Source organism: Chroicocephalus ridibundus, chromosome 5 (genome assembly GCF_963924245.1).
Source record: "Chroicocephalus ridibundus chromosome 5, bChrRid1.1, whole genome shotgun sequence".
Lineage (NCBI taxonomy): Eukaryota > Metazoa > Chordata > Aves > Charadriiformes > Laridae > Chroicocephalus > Chroicocephalus ridibundus.
In genome coordinates this window covers 59,594,121-59,612,565 of record NC_086288.1, presented here as the reverse complement: position 1 = coordinate 59,612,565, position 18,445 = coordinate 59,594,121, and the positions used below count along the sequence as shown (strand labels likewise).

Here is an 18,445-nt window from a genome sequence, read left to right as displayed (position 1 = left end):
TAAAGACTTATTTTGTATTTAATAATCCTGTTGTAGTACTCTTCTAAATATGAGTAAACTTGTAGAGACACTTAAATAACATACTGGAAATAATTCACAAAGTAATGGTTTCCCAATTGCTCAGTAGTGGTAACTACTCTTACCTTTTCAATTTCCTTGACTTTGGTGAGCTATCCTGCTAACTCTTTCTAAAAATCTTGCCATAGGGCCTTGGACTGTTTGAGACTTACCTGGTTTTGACAAGACAGTAGTACAGCAGTCCTAGCTTCATTACACTGTGCCCCTGTAAATCAGTGACTGCTAAGCCCAGGGTCATTATTCAGCTACTCAAGTTCCTTGCTTCCCTTGGGATCTTAAATTCCATCTTATGGCCGCTGTTGCCAAGACCGCTGTTAACTGTGACACCACCAATCAGTTCGTCCTTAATGAGTAGTAGGTCTAGCAGAGTGCCTTCCCTATTGAGCTTGTCCCACCACCTCAATCGGGTTTGTCCTTCAAGCACCGTAGTAATCTCCTGGGTTGCTTGTGCGCTGCCATGTTGCATTCCATCAGCTGTCAGGTTAACGAATACTTTTCATGAGAGCTAAGGCCTGTGATTGTGCATGTTTTCTTTTTTTTTTTTTTTTCTTTTTTAAGTCTTCATCTATTTACCCTTCATTGGGCAGTCTGTAACAGATGCTCACCATGATGTTCCCCTGGTTGAATCTTGACCCATGGATTTTCAGCTGTTCTGTATCCCATTCCACACTAAATCTCCATTTCTTCAAGTTCTTTGCATAAAGTCTAAGCACTGTCCTCCTTAACTTTCTCACTTCTGCGTTTTTAAAAGCCAGTATCCATCCACTGCAGTTCTCCAGTTGTGTGAACTATCTCACCATAACACATATTCCCAGTGAGATTGTTATGTGCTCTGGTTTCTAATCCCCTGTGCTTGCTTCCTGTGCTGAATGCATTCACGTACAGCTACTTAACATGTGTCCCTGCTTATGCCACTTTTCCAGGATGACAGTAAGTTCCTCACTGTTGTGTTGTCCCTCTCTTTGCAGCCCTCTTCATGAGGGAAGCCTGTTAGCAATGGTGATTTGCATTATCAAATAGATCCTGTCTCTCTCAAGCACTCTTTGTTTCTCAGAGGATCTTAATGTCTTAAGAGCTGAAGTCCTGCCTGCTATGTAGTCAGATGTTGATCCACAGGATGTGTTTGCTCCTGTCAAAGCTTTTCCCCTGAATCAACACGTGGGCTCTGGTGTCATTCACCACTGTCCCTGAACTCCTGTAGTTAGCTTTGATCTGCTGAAGATCTCTTTTGGTGATATCATGGTGTCCATGAAGATGGATGGCAGAGATGGGCAGCAGAGCTTTTAAGACAGCCAGTCTGGCTGCTGTGCAGAAGCCTTTATTGCCCTGGGAGCCTGCAATTATTGTCACCCGTTGCTTCCTTTTAGCGACATTGCTGTGACCCATGGATCAGGCTTAGGTGCCAAACATGACAGAATTTGTTCCTCCTCACCTGTTTCCTGGGTTGCATGCCATTTCAGCACTGGAATGGTTAGCAGTGGAGAAAGATGGCCTCCTTCCTCTTGCAGGAGGTCACAACTTCCAGCCTGTCCTGTCTGGGAGTCCTCATCCAAGCCCTAAGTGAGGAAAGCAATAGATATGGTAGAGGGTGGTTGTGGGGATGGTGAGTGTTGAAGTGGGCAAAAGAACTGTTCCCAACTTTGTTCAGGAAAGCAAACTGTGGAAATTTTAAACTGGGTTAAGAGACTAGCTGTATCATAATTTTCTGCTTTGGAAGACTGCTGAAGTAGTTTTGAAAGGTAGTTTGGAATCAAGGAGGTAATCAGCTGCCAAGAGACATGAAAAATTCTGTAAAATGAATTTAGAGCAAACTTTTTTTTATTGGTGAATCACAAGAGGTATAAGCAAATATATTTCTGACTGGTATCTGTAGGCTTTTCAGGTTCTTAAGAGTTCCAAAACTACTACTACTATTTGTTTATGCATACTATCTCATAAAATAAAACAAAGGTTTATTGAAATGCCTGGGTTCAGGTGGTTATATTTTATGAAACAGTGCCAGCACGTATTTATCAGTAGCTGTAATGGAAACTGAAGTGTATCTTCCTGTTTAGGCTAAATTAAAATTGTATCAATCCTGCTGAAAAGGGGCAGAACAACTTTGTAAAAAAAAAACTGCACAAAGTGGAAGTAGTACATGTGTTTTCTGGGAAAACAGTAGAATAGGGGCTGGAAAAAGATCCTCTCTATGTTGTTAGGTTGTACAAGTAAACCTTTTAAAAGAAAGAGATCCAGTATCCAAAGGTGAGGAAGGAAGTGATCACATTGAGTAAGTCTAAATTGTGGATCCATGGGGAAGTTCTTGGAGGACTTGTAAGTGTCACTTTGAATGGGTGGGATGGAACTAAGTTTGAAGGATTAGCAGAGAAGTGGGTTGGTGTGCCCAGGGTTCAGGGGAAAAAAACCCACAATGTGCTATTTGACATCTTTAATACAAGCTGTATAGAAGTCTGTTTGGAAATTGCATTCTTAACAAGCTGCTGTTTCACAGAGCTGGGTTTTCTGTGCTCACGTTTTTGCATAGGCAGGAGCAGGCACTAGGGCAAGGAGATATGTGTAAGCACAAATGTAAAGACAGAAACCAGTAATGCCTTCCATGCCCTGGGGGGAGGTAGGTGTCCAAAAAAGAAGGTAGTTTTGGGTACTGACTAGAATGGTAAAGAAGCGTCCTGTTGTTTGATTTACAAAGTGCTAAGAAAGGGGAGATAAGTATTTGTTCTTTTGGAATAAGTACAGCTGTCTCCAAGAGATACTTCATTCCATTCTTGTCTTTACCCAGTGACCATAACTTGCAAGAACCTATGTATTTGCTAGCTGCTGAGATAAGGTGGCTTGCAGTTTATAACATTAATGATCATAGTAGTACACACAGTGTGTGTTATATTTCTAGACTGTTGTGTTTGGGGAATTGCTGTCTTAACTTCAGACTTCTTCATCTCTCTTGCTTTTTCTGTCCACAACTCTTTGAAGCCAAAAGAACTGGGAATTTGGACAATGCTAATATGATGTGAGTTTATATTACACTGAATCTAAGAGTCGGTGGATAATGCTTTAAGGTAATTTTTATGGTATGCTTGGGCCTTGGATTTTTGCTTTCTAGGTTTTGTAGACTGTGTTTAAAACATGTGTGTATATATGTATTTGTGAGAGGACGGTGGTTTTGTCCCTTAATTTGTGTTCTCATATAGGACTGTATTTATTACAAAGAAAAGTGGAAAATTAAAACAGATATAAATACATTTATAGCTCAAAGCATAGTTTTATAGCAAGTATAATTATAATCAATTGTGTTTGATAATATAAATATAATTCATATCTTAAAGTTATAAAATAATACAAAATTGAAAGGTAAATTTTAGCAAAATGTGACCTGTCAAGCTGAACAGCTCTGTGTGTTAAGATAGCTTCTCTAGTCTACATTAGGATTCCAGTGTTATTTAACATGCTACTTAAGATATGGTACATATTTATTCTTCCTTATACTAGTGTACATACGCTCTAAAAAGTATGTGTCATTTTTGATGAGAGAGCAGTATGTTTTATTGTCTTAGAGAGCATCACAGCTGATGAGCAAACTTTTGATTCTAAATGTTCTTCGGTGATGATAGTTGTTTCCTGAAGATACTGGTATCTTTTACGTGGCATGATGATAAAATAGTCTCTGCAAAGTACTGTAAAATAGCTACATCTTTAATATAGGCAGGTCTCGAGTATGAAGAATGAGGATCTTCAAATGCTGCTTTGAATTATCCTCTTAGTTGAAAATAAGCTTATTATTTGTAAGGAGAAAAGAGGGGGCACTTGGAAACTGTTTCTGTGTTGAACAAAACTTCTGTTATATTGATGAGGATGTAAATTACCATATTTCATCAGTTGTCATGCATTTCCTGTTCTGTTTTGGTTTTTTTTTTGTTTGGGTTTTTGGGGGATTTGGGGTTTTCTTAATCATTTGGTTTGCTCTGTGTCTCTTCTCCCTTGTTACAGTAAGTGATTTTACCAAAAACGTAAACAGACTAGCTGGTAAATCTGGAAAATAATTGGATTTATCTAATCCTCAGTTTTAAAACGTTTTTGTACAGATACGGAGAGCTAGAGAGAACTGTTATGATATCAGAAGCAAAGTAAGCTTTCTTCTTTATGTTTGTAGGAATACTAGCCTACGCAGATTATGTAACTTCAGGTGCTCATAAATGAGAAGTTTCTGATTTTGAAGGTTTCCTTCTGTTTTTATCTTTTTTGCCCTCCATACACGATTCTAATTCTCAGCGTAAGAGAGACTACACTTGTGTAGAGCTATGAGGCTAATCCTCCCACCTTTAAGATACTGTGGTAGTTATTTTAAGTCTAATGAGGTTGTTGGGCCATGGCTTAATAGGCTGATTGTGTGCAGATGGCAGTTGCCTTGTTTTATTTTTATCTTCTGATTCTGTTGAATAGTACTATAGTGGAAGGAGTAAATATTTGTGTGATAAATGTAACAATTCTTGGAATTGCTCTCAGAATTTGGGAATACTTGTTGCCAGTGTTCTCCAATTTGATTTCTTTTAAGAAACTTTTGATTTACTGTTTTAAATGTTTCTTTTGTCTCCAGGTTTTGAAAGTATTTTAGAAGGGCTTTATGGACCAAGGCTACGAAGAGACCTCAGTTTATTTGAAGGTAAACGAGCCAGCTTTTAGTGCAATGACCTTAATTTACTAGTTTTTAAAGGTAGTTTAAAGTATATATTGAATTCTAAAAAGGAAATAATCAATTGTTTTTTCTTTCTAACATTAATCTCATCGTGTTCTTGTCAATACTGTCAATATAGGCAAAACACTAGGTAAAATGGTACATAGATTTTGTTCCTATGCAGGGAAATTTTGGATTACTTAGGCTTTCCTGGGGAACTCTCGTGAGAAAGATTTACTTTTCTGCAATACTGCATCTCCTACTTAATTTTTTGGACATTAGAAAGGGAAGACAAGCTGCTCAGCTTCCTATCGACATTAATTGGGAAAAGGAAGGTAATGATTGCTAGTTTGGTTTTCTTGCAGTTGTCAAGAAAACTTAAGCTTTTTATTATTCTTTTTTTTTACATCTTTATGTATGTAAATTAAGCTTTTTATTTTTATATATTTATTATATAAGTGTGTGTATATATATATAAAAAATATATCTATGTTTTAAGAGAGTGTGTGTGTGTATATATATATATATATAAAAATTATTTTTTTCCCGTTACCCTTATAAGACCTAGCCTTATTCCAAATGGGTTTGATTTTGCTGGAATAACTGTCAATAACACCCGAGTCTTTAATTGTTTAAGTAAGAAATGATTCATCTGTCTTTAGCGAAAGCAAAGGAGGAAAATCCAGCACAAAATTGCTTTGAAGTGTTCTATCGAGTTAATTTTCATGGCTTTAAAAAAATGTTCTTTCTGTTATCGAACCTTCAAAATGCTTCATTTAACTTATTTACAATTTATTATCTGACAGTATAATTTGTAAAATTTGTAACTTATATACTGGTAGTACATGAGGCAGAGCGTCATAAGATGTTTATGTTTGCTTAGAATAGGTTTGGAATGATTGCTTTAACTTGGTTATGGTTTTGTCTTATTAATATTGTGCAAGTTCCTTGGCCTGTACCATAGGCATAACACAATATTTTCAAGGGAAAGGGAGAGAACTTGAAATAGTACTTTACTGGTGTTTTAGGAATATTTTTTTGACGCTTATAAAGCTCAGCATGCTACTAGTGAGGCTTAAAAACATTTAAGAAATGTGTAAATCTGGGTTAAAGCTTATTTTCATGAGTAGTGAATCGGATGTGATATACAAGCACATTACTGGTCTGGAAAGGGAATGGGGCATTGTTATGGTAGTGTACAGTATCTTTTTTTTGTTTGTTTGTTTTTTTGGATTGCTATGTATTGGGCTTTACACTGATCAGCAATTACAGCTTTATTATTCCTTTGCATCAAAGGGTTTACATTTCAAAAGAGAATTCAGGACACTTTGTTTTGTTTAAGGAGGCAGAAAGTACTGAGCTAATGACCAGAATACGTGTTACAGTTAAAGGAACCTGATAGTTCACAATAAGGTGTTATATTGCTTCTTTAGAGTTCCTGCATTGTATATTTGAGCTGTATTACAAGAAAATTTTTAGCTTATTTGCCTCATGCAAGTGAAGATTTCTTGTAAACTTGTTAAGATCTGCGATTTCCATTGCTTGCAGAAGGTCTTTGATATCTGATGCCCCAGTGACTTTATCCTGCAAATTAAATCTGTGTTTATATAAAATGTAAAGTTTTAAACCTAATTTTTTTCAAACTTGCAAGAATATCTGTCAGTCATGTGCCTGAATTTTTCAACGGCTAAAGCATATTTCCATGTTTGACACATCTATAAAATTGATTTGACTTCTGGAGCAACTGCAGAAGAAATGAAGGAGGGTTAGGTTGGGATGCCCACCTTACCTTACTATTTTTGGTTAATTTTTATAGATATAGTACCTGTAACTTAAATAATCCTGTTTGAATTTGCCATGTTTTGTGCAATGGTAGAGGTAGATCTTATAGTATGCAAGGCTGTTTCTAATTTGGGTCTGAATTGAAGTGCTACTTTTACTTTAAGGATAATGAAACTAAGATACAAAGTAAATAATCTGCCTTAGTTAACAAAATATGAAGTTGGTAGAATGAGAACCCAAATTTTGAGACTAGCAACATGCCTAAATCACTGCATCTTGTAAGGTGTCCATTTTTCCCATCGTAACCACTGAACCAGTATTGTCAACATGCAGTGTTATGCATCATTAGGAGGAGTGTATATTTCTTTGAACATAGCTCAAGAAATTATATGGCTTTGTTACCCAGAAATGTGTGAGATTCTGCTGATGTACATGCCACTTAGCTACAATACCGTTTTTTCTCTTACATTGTTGGTTTTATGTATTGTTTGTAGAAAAAAAAAATGTGCAAAAAATGTAACAAGAGTGTGTTAATTGATATATTTCCTCCTTATTTCTGTCTTGAAATAGTATTTGAAGTATAGATTAAATTATTGTATTGTATTCTCTCAAAGTTGCTTGAGAGAATAATAAATGGTAATAACAAATGTAAATGGTAAAAGGTACGCTTCAGTCTTACTACGTTTTTTACTTTTCAAAGAAGATCTCTTGTAAACCTCAGAAATGATCTTGCTGAGAAGCCAAACTAATTAACTTATAATAGCCGCCCACAAACAACAGTTACCTGAAGATGGCAAGATTTTTTTCATTATCTTGAAATTCTTATATGATGCATATGTAGGACTTACCTTGGGCTTGCTTAAATGGTTCTCATCATCTCTGTTATTCAGCACCAGGTTTTTTTTCCCCGACTGCTTCGATGGTGCAGCTTCTGGTTGTGAAGGTGTCAAGTTCTGTAGCTTGGCATTTGACCTTGGTCATGCTCTGAACAAGCTGGAGGCTTCTTGTGTCATTGCATCCTTAGGGCTTTCTAATCCTTTACTTATACCCGTTTTCAGTTAAGTAGATTCACATTTAAATTGTTACTCTTTACATTCTACTTACAGATATTTAGCTAAACTGGTAGAAAACTTTTCCTCTAATCATCTGGTATGTGTGTATTTTGGGGGGGGATTACACACTGGTTCTGTGTGGACAGAAGGAAGACAGTGTCTTTTGAGAGAAAAGGAGCTCTCATTCTTTCTTTGCCAGCAAAAAAGCCTCTTCATACAGGATGAAAGGTTTACTTCAGGTGTTTTCTATTTTTCTTTAGGTTGTTCTGGAATATTTATTCATATATAAAGTAATTGGGTGAAAACTTGTATTAGAAACATGAATCTCTATATTGTTCAAGTTTTTATGAAGTTAAAAAAAATGAAGGAACATGAAAAACACCTTAGGTATTTTGATGTACTTATTAGGAAGCAGTGATGCCATATAAAATGGAAGGGGATTATTTGCTCAAAATTGCGACAAATAGCTGGAAAATTTATTAGGACATTATCATAATAATGCAGAAAATACTGGAAAGTAAGGGTTCAATTTTTTAAGTGATCTCTTACTTAGATTTACTAGGCAGTTATTTCACACTTTAAGAGTGTTCAGTACTACAGATGTCTATTAATTTGCTTAATTCAGCATGACTCTGGGAAAAATGGTTTGGGGAAATGAAGATTTGAATGGCTTAAGAAATTAAAAAAGGTAGTAGTTTTTGTCAAAGTTCACTGTTTTATTCTTAAAAGGTGGAAATAGGTTTAACAGCTTTGTACTAAGTGGATGACTGTTTTCAAGTAATAATCTGTACCATGCTTTGTATTTAAATGCACTTTGCACAGTCTTAACAACTTTTTCCTCATGGGCTGGCTAGTGTTGCAGGTTGTCAGCACATCTTTCATCAGCTGACCACAAGGAAGATAAAACCAGGAGGGGAGATGATCGTGATCCTAAATTGAGTGCAGCTAAGAAAAAGCTTGTCCTGCTTAAAGTGCCATCCGTGCCTTTGATCTTTCTGAGAGTATGGTTGTCTATCTGTAGTTAAAAACTTAATACTGGTCTTGGTATGTTTCCTGTGGTGGTGAGGTGAAACTGTTGGATGCCTGGCATTTGATGTATCTGGTATATATCTGCTATCTGATGACAGTTTTGCTTAGCTCACTGGCATACTTAATATGTTAAGTTCTACGTGGTTTATACTTTGAATAAATTTGGTGTTACTTAGAGATGATGTTTCTCAAGGTTTGCTTTTTTGGTGACACACAAGGATTGCTCTCTAGCTAGACTTTTAACAGTGGAACTTTGGGATTCCAAGGCAGAAGAATTTCTCTGAAAATATAAAACCTGTCTTGTAGTTATGTGCAGAATGCCAGCATTCATAAGTAGATTTATTTTGGTTGCAAGGAAAACTATGAAAACATGAACTTTCTATGAAAGAATAGTGTGGGTTTTTTTCATCTGTGGACATCTTAAAGGAATAGCTCAAACAGGCTGGGACAGCTAGATTAATTCAGCAAAAATAACTAATTTTTTTTTTTTGTCCAGTCAAGGAAAATCCCCTGTTGTTTTTGATCATCAGTTGCCCAACCTGTCAAAACTGCTGGTTTGCATCCCTGGAAGCAATATTAACACATTGTTAATGCAGGATTCCGTTCCAAATTAGCATTTTAGAGCTGAGTAAAATAGATTTAAGTAATAATACAGAGTTACTTGGTTTATGTTCATGCTCAAGAACCTAATTTTTTTTCAGATTCGTTTTATTTCTGGTGGTGCCTCTGTGCTAATATATTTAAGAAAGAGTAAAAGCTCAGCAGTTTTGGGGGGAGGAGTGGGAAACCACCCCGCAGACAGCAAGGTCAGAGAAGGAAGAGGGGAGATGTTGGTGATCCAGGCATTGGAGGGAGAGATTCCCCTGCAGCTCATGGAGAGGACCGTGGTGAAGTAGGTAGAATCTGAAGCCCATGGAGGACCACGTTGGAACAGATAACCACGCTGCAGTTTATGGAGGACCCCACAGTGGAGCAGGTGGAGATGCCCTGCAGGAAGCTACAACCTATGGAGATCCCACACAGGAGCAGGTTTTCTGGCAGGAACTGTGGCCTTCCTGAAGGACTGTGCCCTGTGGAAAAGACACATGCTAGAGCAGTTCGTGAAGAACTGCAGCTGTGGGAAGGACCCACGCTGGAGCAGTTCATGAAGGCCTGTAGCCCACGGGAAGGACCCCACGCTGGAGCAGGGGAAAAACATGAGGAGGAAGGAACAGCAGAGAGGAACTGTTATAAACTGAGGACAGCCCCTGTTCCCCATTCTCCTTGCACCGTTTGGGATGGGGGAGGAGGTAGAAGAGTCAGGAATGAAGGAGTGAAGTTGAAGCCAGGGAAGAAGGGGTGGTAAGGTAGCTTTAGTTTTGCCTTTCTCATTATGCAAATCAATTTTTATTAGCAATAAATGAAATAAATTTTCCCCAAGTTGAGTCTGGGTTGCCTGTGACAGTAATTGGTAAGTGATCTCCCTGTCTTTATCTTGACCCACAAGTTTTTCCATTTTATTTTTTCCCCCTACCCTGTTGAGTAGGGGGGAGTGACAGAGAGGCTGGGTGGGGGTTGACAGCCAGCCGAGGTCAACCCACCACAGTGTGTTATTGAAAGCAGATAACCTCAAGAACCTTCTTAATGGAGCTGCGATTGTAATTTAGTGGGACAGAGAAAAGGAGGAAATATGTTTGGCGGTTATTAAGTGGGGGGAAGAAGTTGTTTGGGCTGTAAGTGCATGAACTGGAAATGAATGGGATGGAGAAAGACCTTGGTGTTGTAGTTAATCGGGGGTTCATATTCACCTGCCAAAATGCTGCAGCTGTGATAGACTCATGCACAACTAGGAAACTGTAGGAAAAGTACTGTCTACAGTTTAAGGAAGTCTGATGTAATTGTAAAAGTAAGGCATCATCTTGAGATCTCAGTTGTCTGCGCTCAGGAAACGGGTGTTCAAATGAGAATGGTACAGAAAAGGTGGAGTTGAATCTCATTAGAGAAAACTGGGTGGCCTAGATTAGCCTAGCAAAATGAAGCGTAAAGGAGAGATAATGACATTATGGCGTGTCTCCATTCACTAGGAGAAGACCAGATTTGATGTAGGCAATCTGTTGAAATCCTGTATTCCCTCAACACCAAATTATGTCTTCTGATAAAACATATAAAGTTATTTTAAAGTTTTCTAAAAAAATGAAGTTTTACAAGTGAGTATAGGTTTTTAGTTAACTTGTAGTGATGCTATAAAATAAATTAAAGTATTCTAAGTACAACACATGTAGCTCAAACGGCGAGGAGTCTGTATACTAATTCCTAGCTTAGTTTGCTACAAGTTTGTGCACCTTTGTTAAAAGGAATGATGACCAGAATTCAGAGCTTGATTTACAGTATTCAGATGCCCCCAGTAACTGCGATAAGTAATCAACTGAAATGTATGAGTTTACCTTTCCTTTTAAGAAAGGTGCCCTCTGCTATTTGTAATTTGAGCCACGTGTGCCAGACGACTTTAGAAATATCTGAAGAATTGAATACTGCTGACTACGTTGTACTAATAAATGCTTATTGGATTATGATGGAAGTTATTTAAGAGACTTGTAGGATGTGTATTTTGTTCTCAAAATCCATTTTTACTTGTTTAAAACATCTAGCTTTTTTTCTTCTTTTAAGACTGTGAGCCAGAAGAGCTAACTGACTGGTCTATGGATGAGAAATGTTCCTTTTGTAATTTACACAAAGAAACAGTCAGTGTAAGTATGAACGTGATACCAAGTATGACTCCCCAACACCCAATTTTTGGTATGAAAGTAAGAATCAGAGAACTGAATTTTGCACATAGGTTAATACTGCTTTTTGACTTAAGATGGTTTGGCTACGAGAGGGAATGAGGTGGTTTGGCTTTATAGTAAATGTATTTTTAGTGGTTCTTTTTCGCTCAGTAACTTAATTGTATATAGTACTACCAGTAGACTAACTTCTGAAAGATGTTATAATCTTCATATGTCTTCTAGGATCGTGCATCAGTCATCGGTTCTTCACAGTCAACGCCTACAGAGGAACTGTCATCTCAGGGCCAGTCCAACACTGATAAGATTGAATGCCAAGCAGAAAACTATCTAAATGCACTCTTTCGAAAGAAAGGTAATAAAAGCATGTCTTTTATATTAAGAGATCTGACACAAATCTAGAAGAATCAAATGATTTAGGGTTGATTTTGATTCTTAAGTAGGTTTTATTTATCTACTGAATGCTGCTTCTCTTTATTCCTTTTGTTTTCCTTAATCTCTTTCTTTGCTTGCTTGAATTGCCAAATGAAGCACTATTCTTCCTACTTGCCATTGCTGTTAATGCTATTGTGTTGTGTGTTCTCTTAAATCCCTATTCATTATACTTTATTGTTTGGTTTTTTACCATGAGCTGCTGTTTTGTTTTCATGCCACCTTCAGGTGCCATTCTGTGGAATTTTAAGCTTTTAGACATTTTATGTTCCAAAACTTTCACTTTTAGTTTTCAGCAGGAAGACCATTTTAGGTGAGAGAATGTGTCTTACACATTACAAAATGGGATTTGGTATCTTTTTGCACAAATGGTACTACTTCAAATACATCCCAGTCAGAGGTTGAAACTTCTTGTCAAAATATAGGATTTAGTAACTCATTCATTCTTTCAGTATCGTTGTTCTTTGGCACTCAGCAAGTTATAGCAGTACATGAGTGACTGACAAGCCAGCTTGGTTCTTATAAGTTACTTAGCCAGTCACTGTCAACAGCAGCAAAAATACTCATTTTCCTCATTAAATTTCTGTGTAAGGAATATGAATGCAGCTCTATTCAGTAACTTCAACTTCCACAGGTTTTTCTTGGGTTTACTAGATGTACTTGACTGTCAAAATAGCAGAGGATGACTAGGGTGACAGTGCTCTCTTGTTCTAACAAAGAATTAGAGAGTCAGATACATTCTCTTTGCATAGCTAGGAGGAAAACAAAATTAATTTTCACTCCTTTACCTTGATATAGCAGGAAGAGATTACTATGCCCTTGAACCCAGTAGGTGGAATCTTTTTCTGTTTCTGGCATTTGTCTGTTCAGCCTACCTCTTGCTTGAGGCTTTAAAGAACTTTGAATGGAGTGCAACAGCATTTTGAGTCCATCTTTCTTTCTCAGCTTTCTTTAAAACCAAGTATTTTCCCTTCGAAATAAAATGTCCAGTGAAGTTGCCACCTCATCACTTCTAAAATTCTTACTATATTTTCGTCATAGGCCCAGTTACATGGCATCTTCCTAGACAGGTATTTTAATTCCTTCGGATGTCTAGTTTCTCAGATCTTTTCTTGGTCTTGATGTGCAGTGTTTTTCAACATTCACCTGCTTTATGTTTCTGCTAGAGATGCAGTCTTTTGATTCTCCTTGAGAGGAACTTTTATCATGGGAGCAGTGAAACTTGGCATGACCTCACCTTACCAACGTGACTGACTTCTGTGAAGTTTCTCACAAAGAGCATTTGGCTTTTAGCATCTTCCTTAGACTTTTTGATCTGCCAAATCAGTAAGGCTAGGTTAAAAAGGTTTTGTCTATTGAAAAACAAAAATAAAGTCTCTTCCGATTGTTTTTGTGATTCTCTGAAGGACTTGGGTAAGTGGTACTTTGCTGAAGAGTTTTCTAAGAATATTGCTTCAGTTCAGGTTCCAGCTAAGTCTCTTAAGTTGTGCAAATTAAGGGAAGCGAAAAGGAAAAAATTATCTGCAAAGGGCATGTGAAACCAATTGATGAGGTATTGGCTTTGTAGGAGCAAGGTGAAGAGGTTTTTACTAGGAAAGTACGAAGTCTGCTCTCTGAATTTTTGTAAGTTTTTGAGATCAGTTATCAGCTTTGGAAAAAAGGAATCAAAAATTTTCAAGAAATTGTTTAGCTAAGGAACAGTTCTTATACCTGGTACTAAAACAGATGCCCTTTTGTTGTCAAAAAAAATTTAGAATTCTTTGTTGTTTGTCTTTAAAATGTAAATAACACTTGTTTTGCTTGTTCTGATTGCAAACTCCTCAAGATCATATACGGTCTCTTACTATGGTAATTAACACAGTTTCATTTAGGGCCTCTGTGAACAACTTCTAAGACTAGCAAGCCCATTTGAGAGTTGTGTTTATTGGTCTTGTTATCCTTTTATTTTAGAACAAGTTAGTATATGACTGGGTTTTTTAATTTGCAGACTGATTTTGAGGGTTGGTGGTTTGGTTTTTTTCTGACATCAGGAAATTAGTTCAGAAGATTTTGAAACATGCAGCCATGTTATATTGTCTACAGCATACAACCTTCAGGCATTCATCAGTGAGGATTTGTCTGTAGAATATTAGACAAAGATGACTTCTCTTTCCTTTTAAGAGGATGATAGAATTACTGCCAAGATGGGTAAACTCTTGAGAGCCTATAAGTAACAAAGTGTTAGTGAATGACCGGTTTGGTAGGTTGTCTGTAGGAAAGTACTATCCTTGACAGATACCTCAGTAAATTCAAAGTAATTTTGGTCCTCAAACGTTGATTCTTTCTATTAAAAAATATCTCTGAAAAACAGATGCTTTCTTCCTAGATATGACATCTCTTTTTACCCATTTGGTGTTGTAAGCAGAGTAGACTTTTCCACCTACATAACATTAAAATACATCAATTTTCTTTTGTCAAAGAAGTTGTTACAAGGAAAAACAGTGATGTGCTTTAAAAAAATACATTAGTCTTCTTTTCTTTTTTTTTTTTTTTTTTTTACTATGAATATTATAGAATGTGGCATATGTGATCATGATTACATGGCAAAACCGTAGGGGTTTTTGAGAGCTTGATCAGACATTTTGATCATGGATTATTAACTTTCTGGGTTTCTAGTGATCTACATTGTATGTTCTTGAAGTGTGTTTTGGTTTTTTTCCCCATGCAATACTAATGGGACCTCTTTAAGCAAAAACAAAATGAAAGGTCATTTAAATACATTCGCGGTTGTAAACCGTGATCAAGTTCTATCTTCAGGACATGATCCACCAGGAGAAGACAGAAACCTGTAAAGCTTTTGTAGAAATTAAGGCATTGAGGCACAAAATTAGAGGGAGTAAAATGGGTCAGAATGACTCAAATCTTTCCAGTTTCTCTGTGCAGCTCTGTCAAGTTTCTTCAGTGCCATGTTTTCCATACCAAAATAATTTCCCTGTGAGCCTTTTTGACGTTCTTCCTTGTTTCTAGGTATGTCTCGTATTCTAAAACACCTACGTTCATAACTGGTTTTCTTACACCGTACCATATACCTGCATGTAACTCTCTGAGTTCTCCTGTTCTTTGCTTAGTTATATCATGAGCTGGTTATGCTACTTGGACAGTGTATGTATAACTTGGCAACCTATGAAAATGTAATCTTGCACGCATAATGTCGGACTACAAAAAAAAAAAAGGTGGTATTTTCTGAGGTGTAGTTTTGAGGTGTACAAACTACTTGGTCCAATACATGCAGTTCCTTTTTAGTAATAATTTTAAGAAATCTAATTTATCCTTTCAAAATCTGAAAGATTTTCTGTAAGAACAGAGAACTCTGTCAAAGCTTGTGCAGTAAACTTGTATGACATCCTTGCTATCCTTCTTCCTCAAGTTCATCAGGAAAGAATGTTTAGGATTTCAGCTGCTTTCTTAAGGAAATAAAACATACTTCTTGTGTTGACTGCCTGCCTGCTAGTATTACTGTCTTCGCTGACTTCTGAATTTTTTGGCCATTTTCAACTACATTTAAGAAAATCCTTAGAGATATTACTGTATATAGGGTAATCACATTACCATCTGAGTAGAGAAAAGAAAAATATTGAATGTTTACAAGAACAGAAAACTAGAATGAACTTGGCCCTTATTCCTTCTGTTTGTTGATCAGTCAAGTTAACTAAACTAATCATGATACGTGGTTCAGAATAAATTGCTGTATTCTGCTTTTAACTTGCTGGTGATTGGATGGTGAGCTGGACAAGTTTATGCATAGAGCTAAGAATATTGCTGTGACAGTTTGGTGGCTGTTGAGGTGGGGTCGTTGTAGAAAACGTGTGGCTTTTTTGTGAAGAGGCAAGAAGAGCTGGAGTGACTACAGGAAACATGCTGATAAGCAACTGGGTGTTCTTAGTTCTGCTCATGCCAACTCATACATGTAAGGTACAAGGGGGGTTGTGATTCCCTATTGATTTCCACTGCCTTTTGGAATTGTATCAGAAGAGAAATGAAGTTATTTTTTTCACTTTTTAATTAAAAAAATTCTGTTGTTCAAGAAATAGAATATTGCGGAGCACTATTTTGGGAGCTTTTAACTCCTCGTCCAATGTCCGGACAAATATACGTGTAAGTCTGAACTATCAGTTAAATCAGTCGTTACTTTGTGCATTGCAGTCTAACAATCACACATAGTGTTGATGTGCAGAATAGTTAAGAATACGGATTTGAATAGTTACAAGGTGGTGCAGTGCATAAACTGAGGAAGTCTTAATCCTGAATGTTAACTTTGAATGAAAATAAATTATTGCAATTAGTCATGATTATACATCATCTTTATTACTGCCTTCTCTTGCATTCTGACTGAAATTTCACAATCACAAGCAGAAAATATCAGATTACATCCTATAAACGTGTAATTTAGCCTTCTCTTATCCTAATAATATCAGGAGGTCTACAGTGATCAGAGAGGAACTAGAGGAACATCAGAGCCACCTTTACTTCAAATCCCAAGAGACTGTTCTGCTGGGTTTGAAGTAGTATGTATATATGTACATGATCCATGGAGTAAATACAGCTGCCTTGTGCTGTAAATCAACTATGTGAAAAATAGAAATTTAAACAGATATAAGCATGTAGATTTAAAACTGTGAGTAGCTATAGTCATAACTCCTAATAAAACATCTTAGAATAAAAATTTTTTAGGTCATACAAAGTATATCTGGTGCCATCTGCTGATAATAATTAAGAAATATTTGCTAGTGATGCTAATCGAGGAAACCTAATACTTTTCTTACCCCAAAGTGCATTAAATTACATTTAAAAATTTTATATGATTAATTATAAATTTCCATGTGTAGTGAAATTTTAGCACCGTGAACTTAAAATTACAGGTCTCTAGATGTTTTCATTGCATACTTGTATAATAATACAGATTGACAGCCATTGAATGTAAGTAATCGGACTTTATATAATGCACTTCAAGTGTGCGTACCCTATTCTGATCACTGAGGAGTCTTATATTGATACAGCATTATATGAAAGTTGCGTTTACCCTTAAAATTTATTTTCTTTCAAAAATCTACAGTGTGCAAAAAGAAAATTGTATATGAAACTATATAACTCTTTCTTCTTTCCTTTGACTATGTAACATCTCTCATTTCTGTTCCGTATGTCATTTGGAGAGCTGTAGGGAATTATTTCTAACTTCAAAGTACTCTAAATTACTTTTTCCTCATCATAGAAGAGAGGCACTTTTTCATGTGAGAAAAAATGAGGAAAGGCAAGCAGTAGAACAGCCTACCCAGAAAGGTTGTACAGTCTCAATCCATGGAAGTATTCAAGACCTAACTGGATAAAACCCAGGGCAACCTGATTTGATCTCGGTCAACCATGCTTTAAGCAAGCAGTTCTATTAGAGACCTCTCAAGGTCCTTCCAACACGAATTAAGATTTAATGACTTAGACAATAGAACAGTCGATATTGAAGATGTGATAGTGTCACTATTTGCATTTATGGCAGTTAAAATTAGACTTTACTGTGGTCTAGCCCTGTAGATTGAATATGCGTTAGCAGCAAGAGCACTTCAGATGCGCTCCTGGAGCACATCTTCCAGATTATGTGCTCCAAAATACCTTTTTTATTTTTCCCTAGTATTAGCTTTTCAGAGTAAATGAACTTAAAATCTGTAAACTGCCAGTAGCTGTAGCAGTTGAATATGTGAGAAATTTTGCTGCATTTATTCTTCCATAGGGAGCACTTAGAAATTATGAGGAAAAAATTAAAACTAATACTAAAAAAAATATTATAAGAGCAAAAAAATAAATCCTTTGTTATTCCAGCTAGGTCAAAAGATGACTTTGCTCCTAATGGAAAAGCAAGCTTCACCTGCAAGTGTCTAAAAGCAATTCATGCTTGGATATTACCAGTGTGAAGAGTCTAAAATGGAATAGAAAGGCAATAGAAACTTGGCAGTTCTGAAGGTGTTCTGTCTTGCAGTTTATAATAATTGATGCTGGGGATGGAGATTAATAAGCAGAAATTTATTGCAGGCTGTTGTGTTTTCCAGCAAATGGAAAACAGCCTCCCCTGTGCTCTGTGATCTTTTGCTTTTTAAAGGTGTAGATCATACCAGGATGTAAAATAACCATCTTTCCCATCACCTGTTTTCCAATAATCTTCTAAGGAAGCTTTTCATAGGTACATGCAACAAACTGATTTCTCTGTATAAGCAGGGTCCCTCCGGGCCAGATACACAAATCAACTCTGAACAGTCTACCAGGTATTTTGTTTTGTATGAGTTTCTTGATTACTGGCTGTCAGATTTTTGTTTGTTTGTGTTTGGGTTTGTTTTAGTTTTTTTTAAGCTAAGATATTGATCACTAGTTTCTGTTGTCTAAAGATACAATTTCTCTGTCATGCAGACATTTACTTTTGTTGCTAGATAATTCAGTTTTTCAATCCATCTCTAAACTTTCCTTCTTCTCCTGTCATTTTTGCATATACATTAGCATTTTTACACCTATTGCGTTACAGCCTCAATATCTTTTGTTGAATTTTAACTTTCTTTGTAAGTGGGTCTCTAGGATGATAAAATTCCAGTTGGACATTTATTGGATCCATTCTTTAAAAATCG

The 18,445-nt window shown here is 36.5% G+C and overlaps 1 protein-coding gene across 5 annotated transcripts in view; it reads left to right on the top strand.

Annotated features, from left to right (window-relative positions):
* Positions 1–18,445, top strand: part of LCORL (ligand dependent nuclear receptor corepressor like) — an 85,114-nt gene that overhangs the window by 24,461 nt on the left and 42,208 nt on the right. For all 5 annotated transcript variants that reach the window (XM_063335562.1, XM_063335558.1, XM_063335561.1 and 2 more), the window contains exons 2-4: positions 4,670–4,735; positions 11,257–11,336; positions 11,598–11,727. In XM_063335562.1, coding sequence (XP_063191632.1) covers positions 4,670–4,735; positions 11,257–11,336; positions 11,598–11,727 — 276 coding nt within the window. The remainder of the gene's footprint in view (positions 1–4,669; positions 4,736–11,256; positions 11,337–11,597; positions 11,728–18,445) is intronic.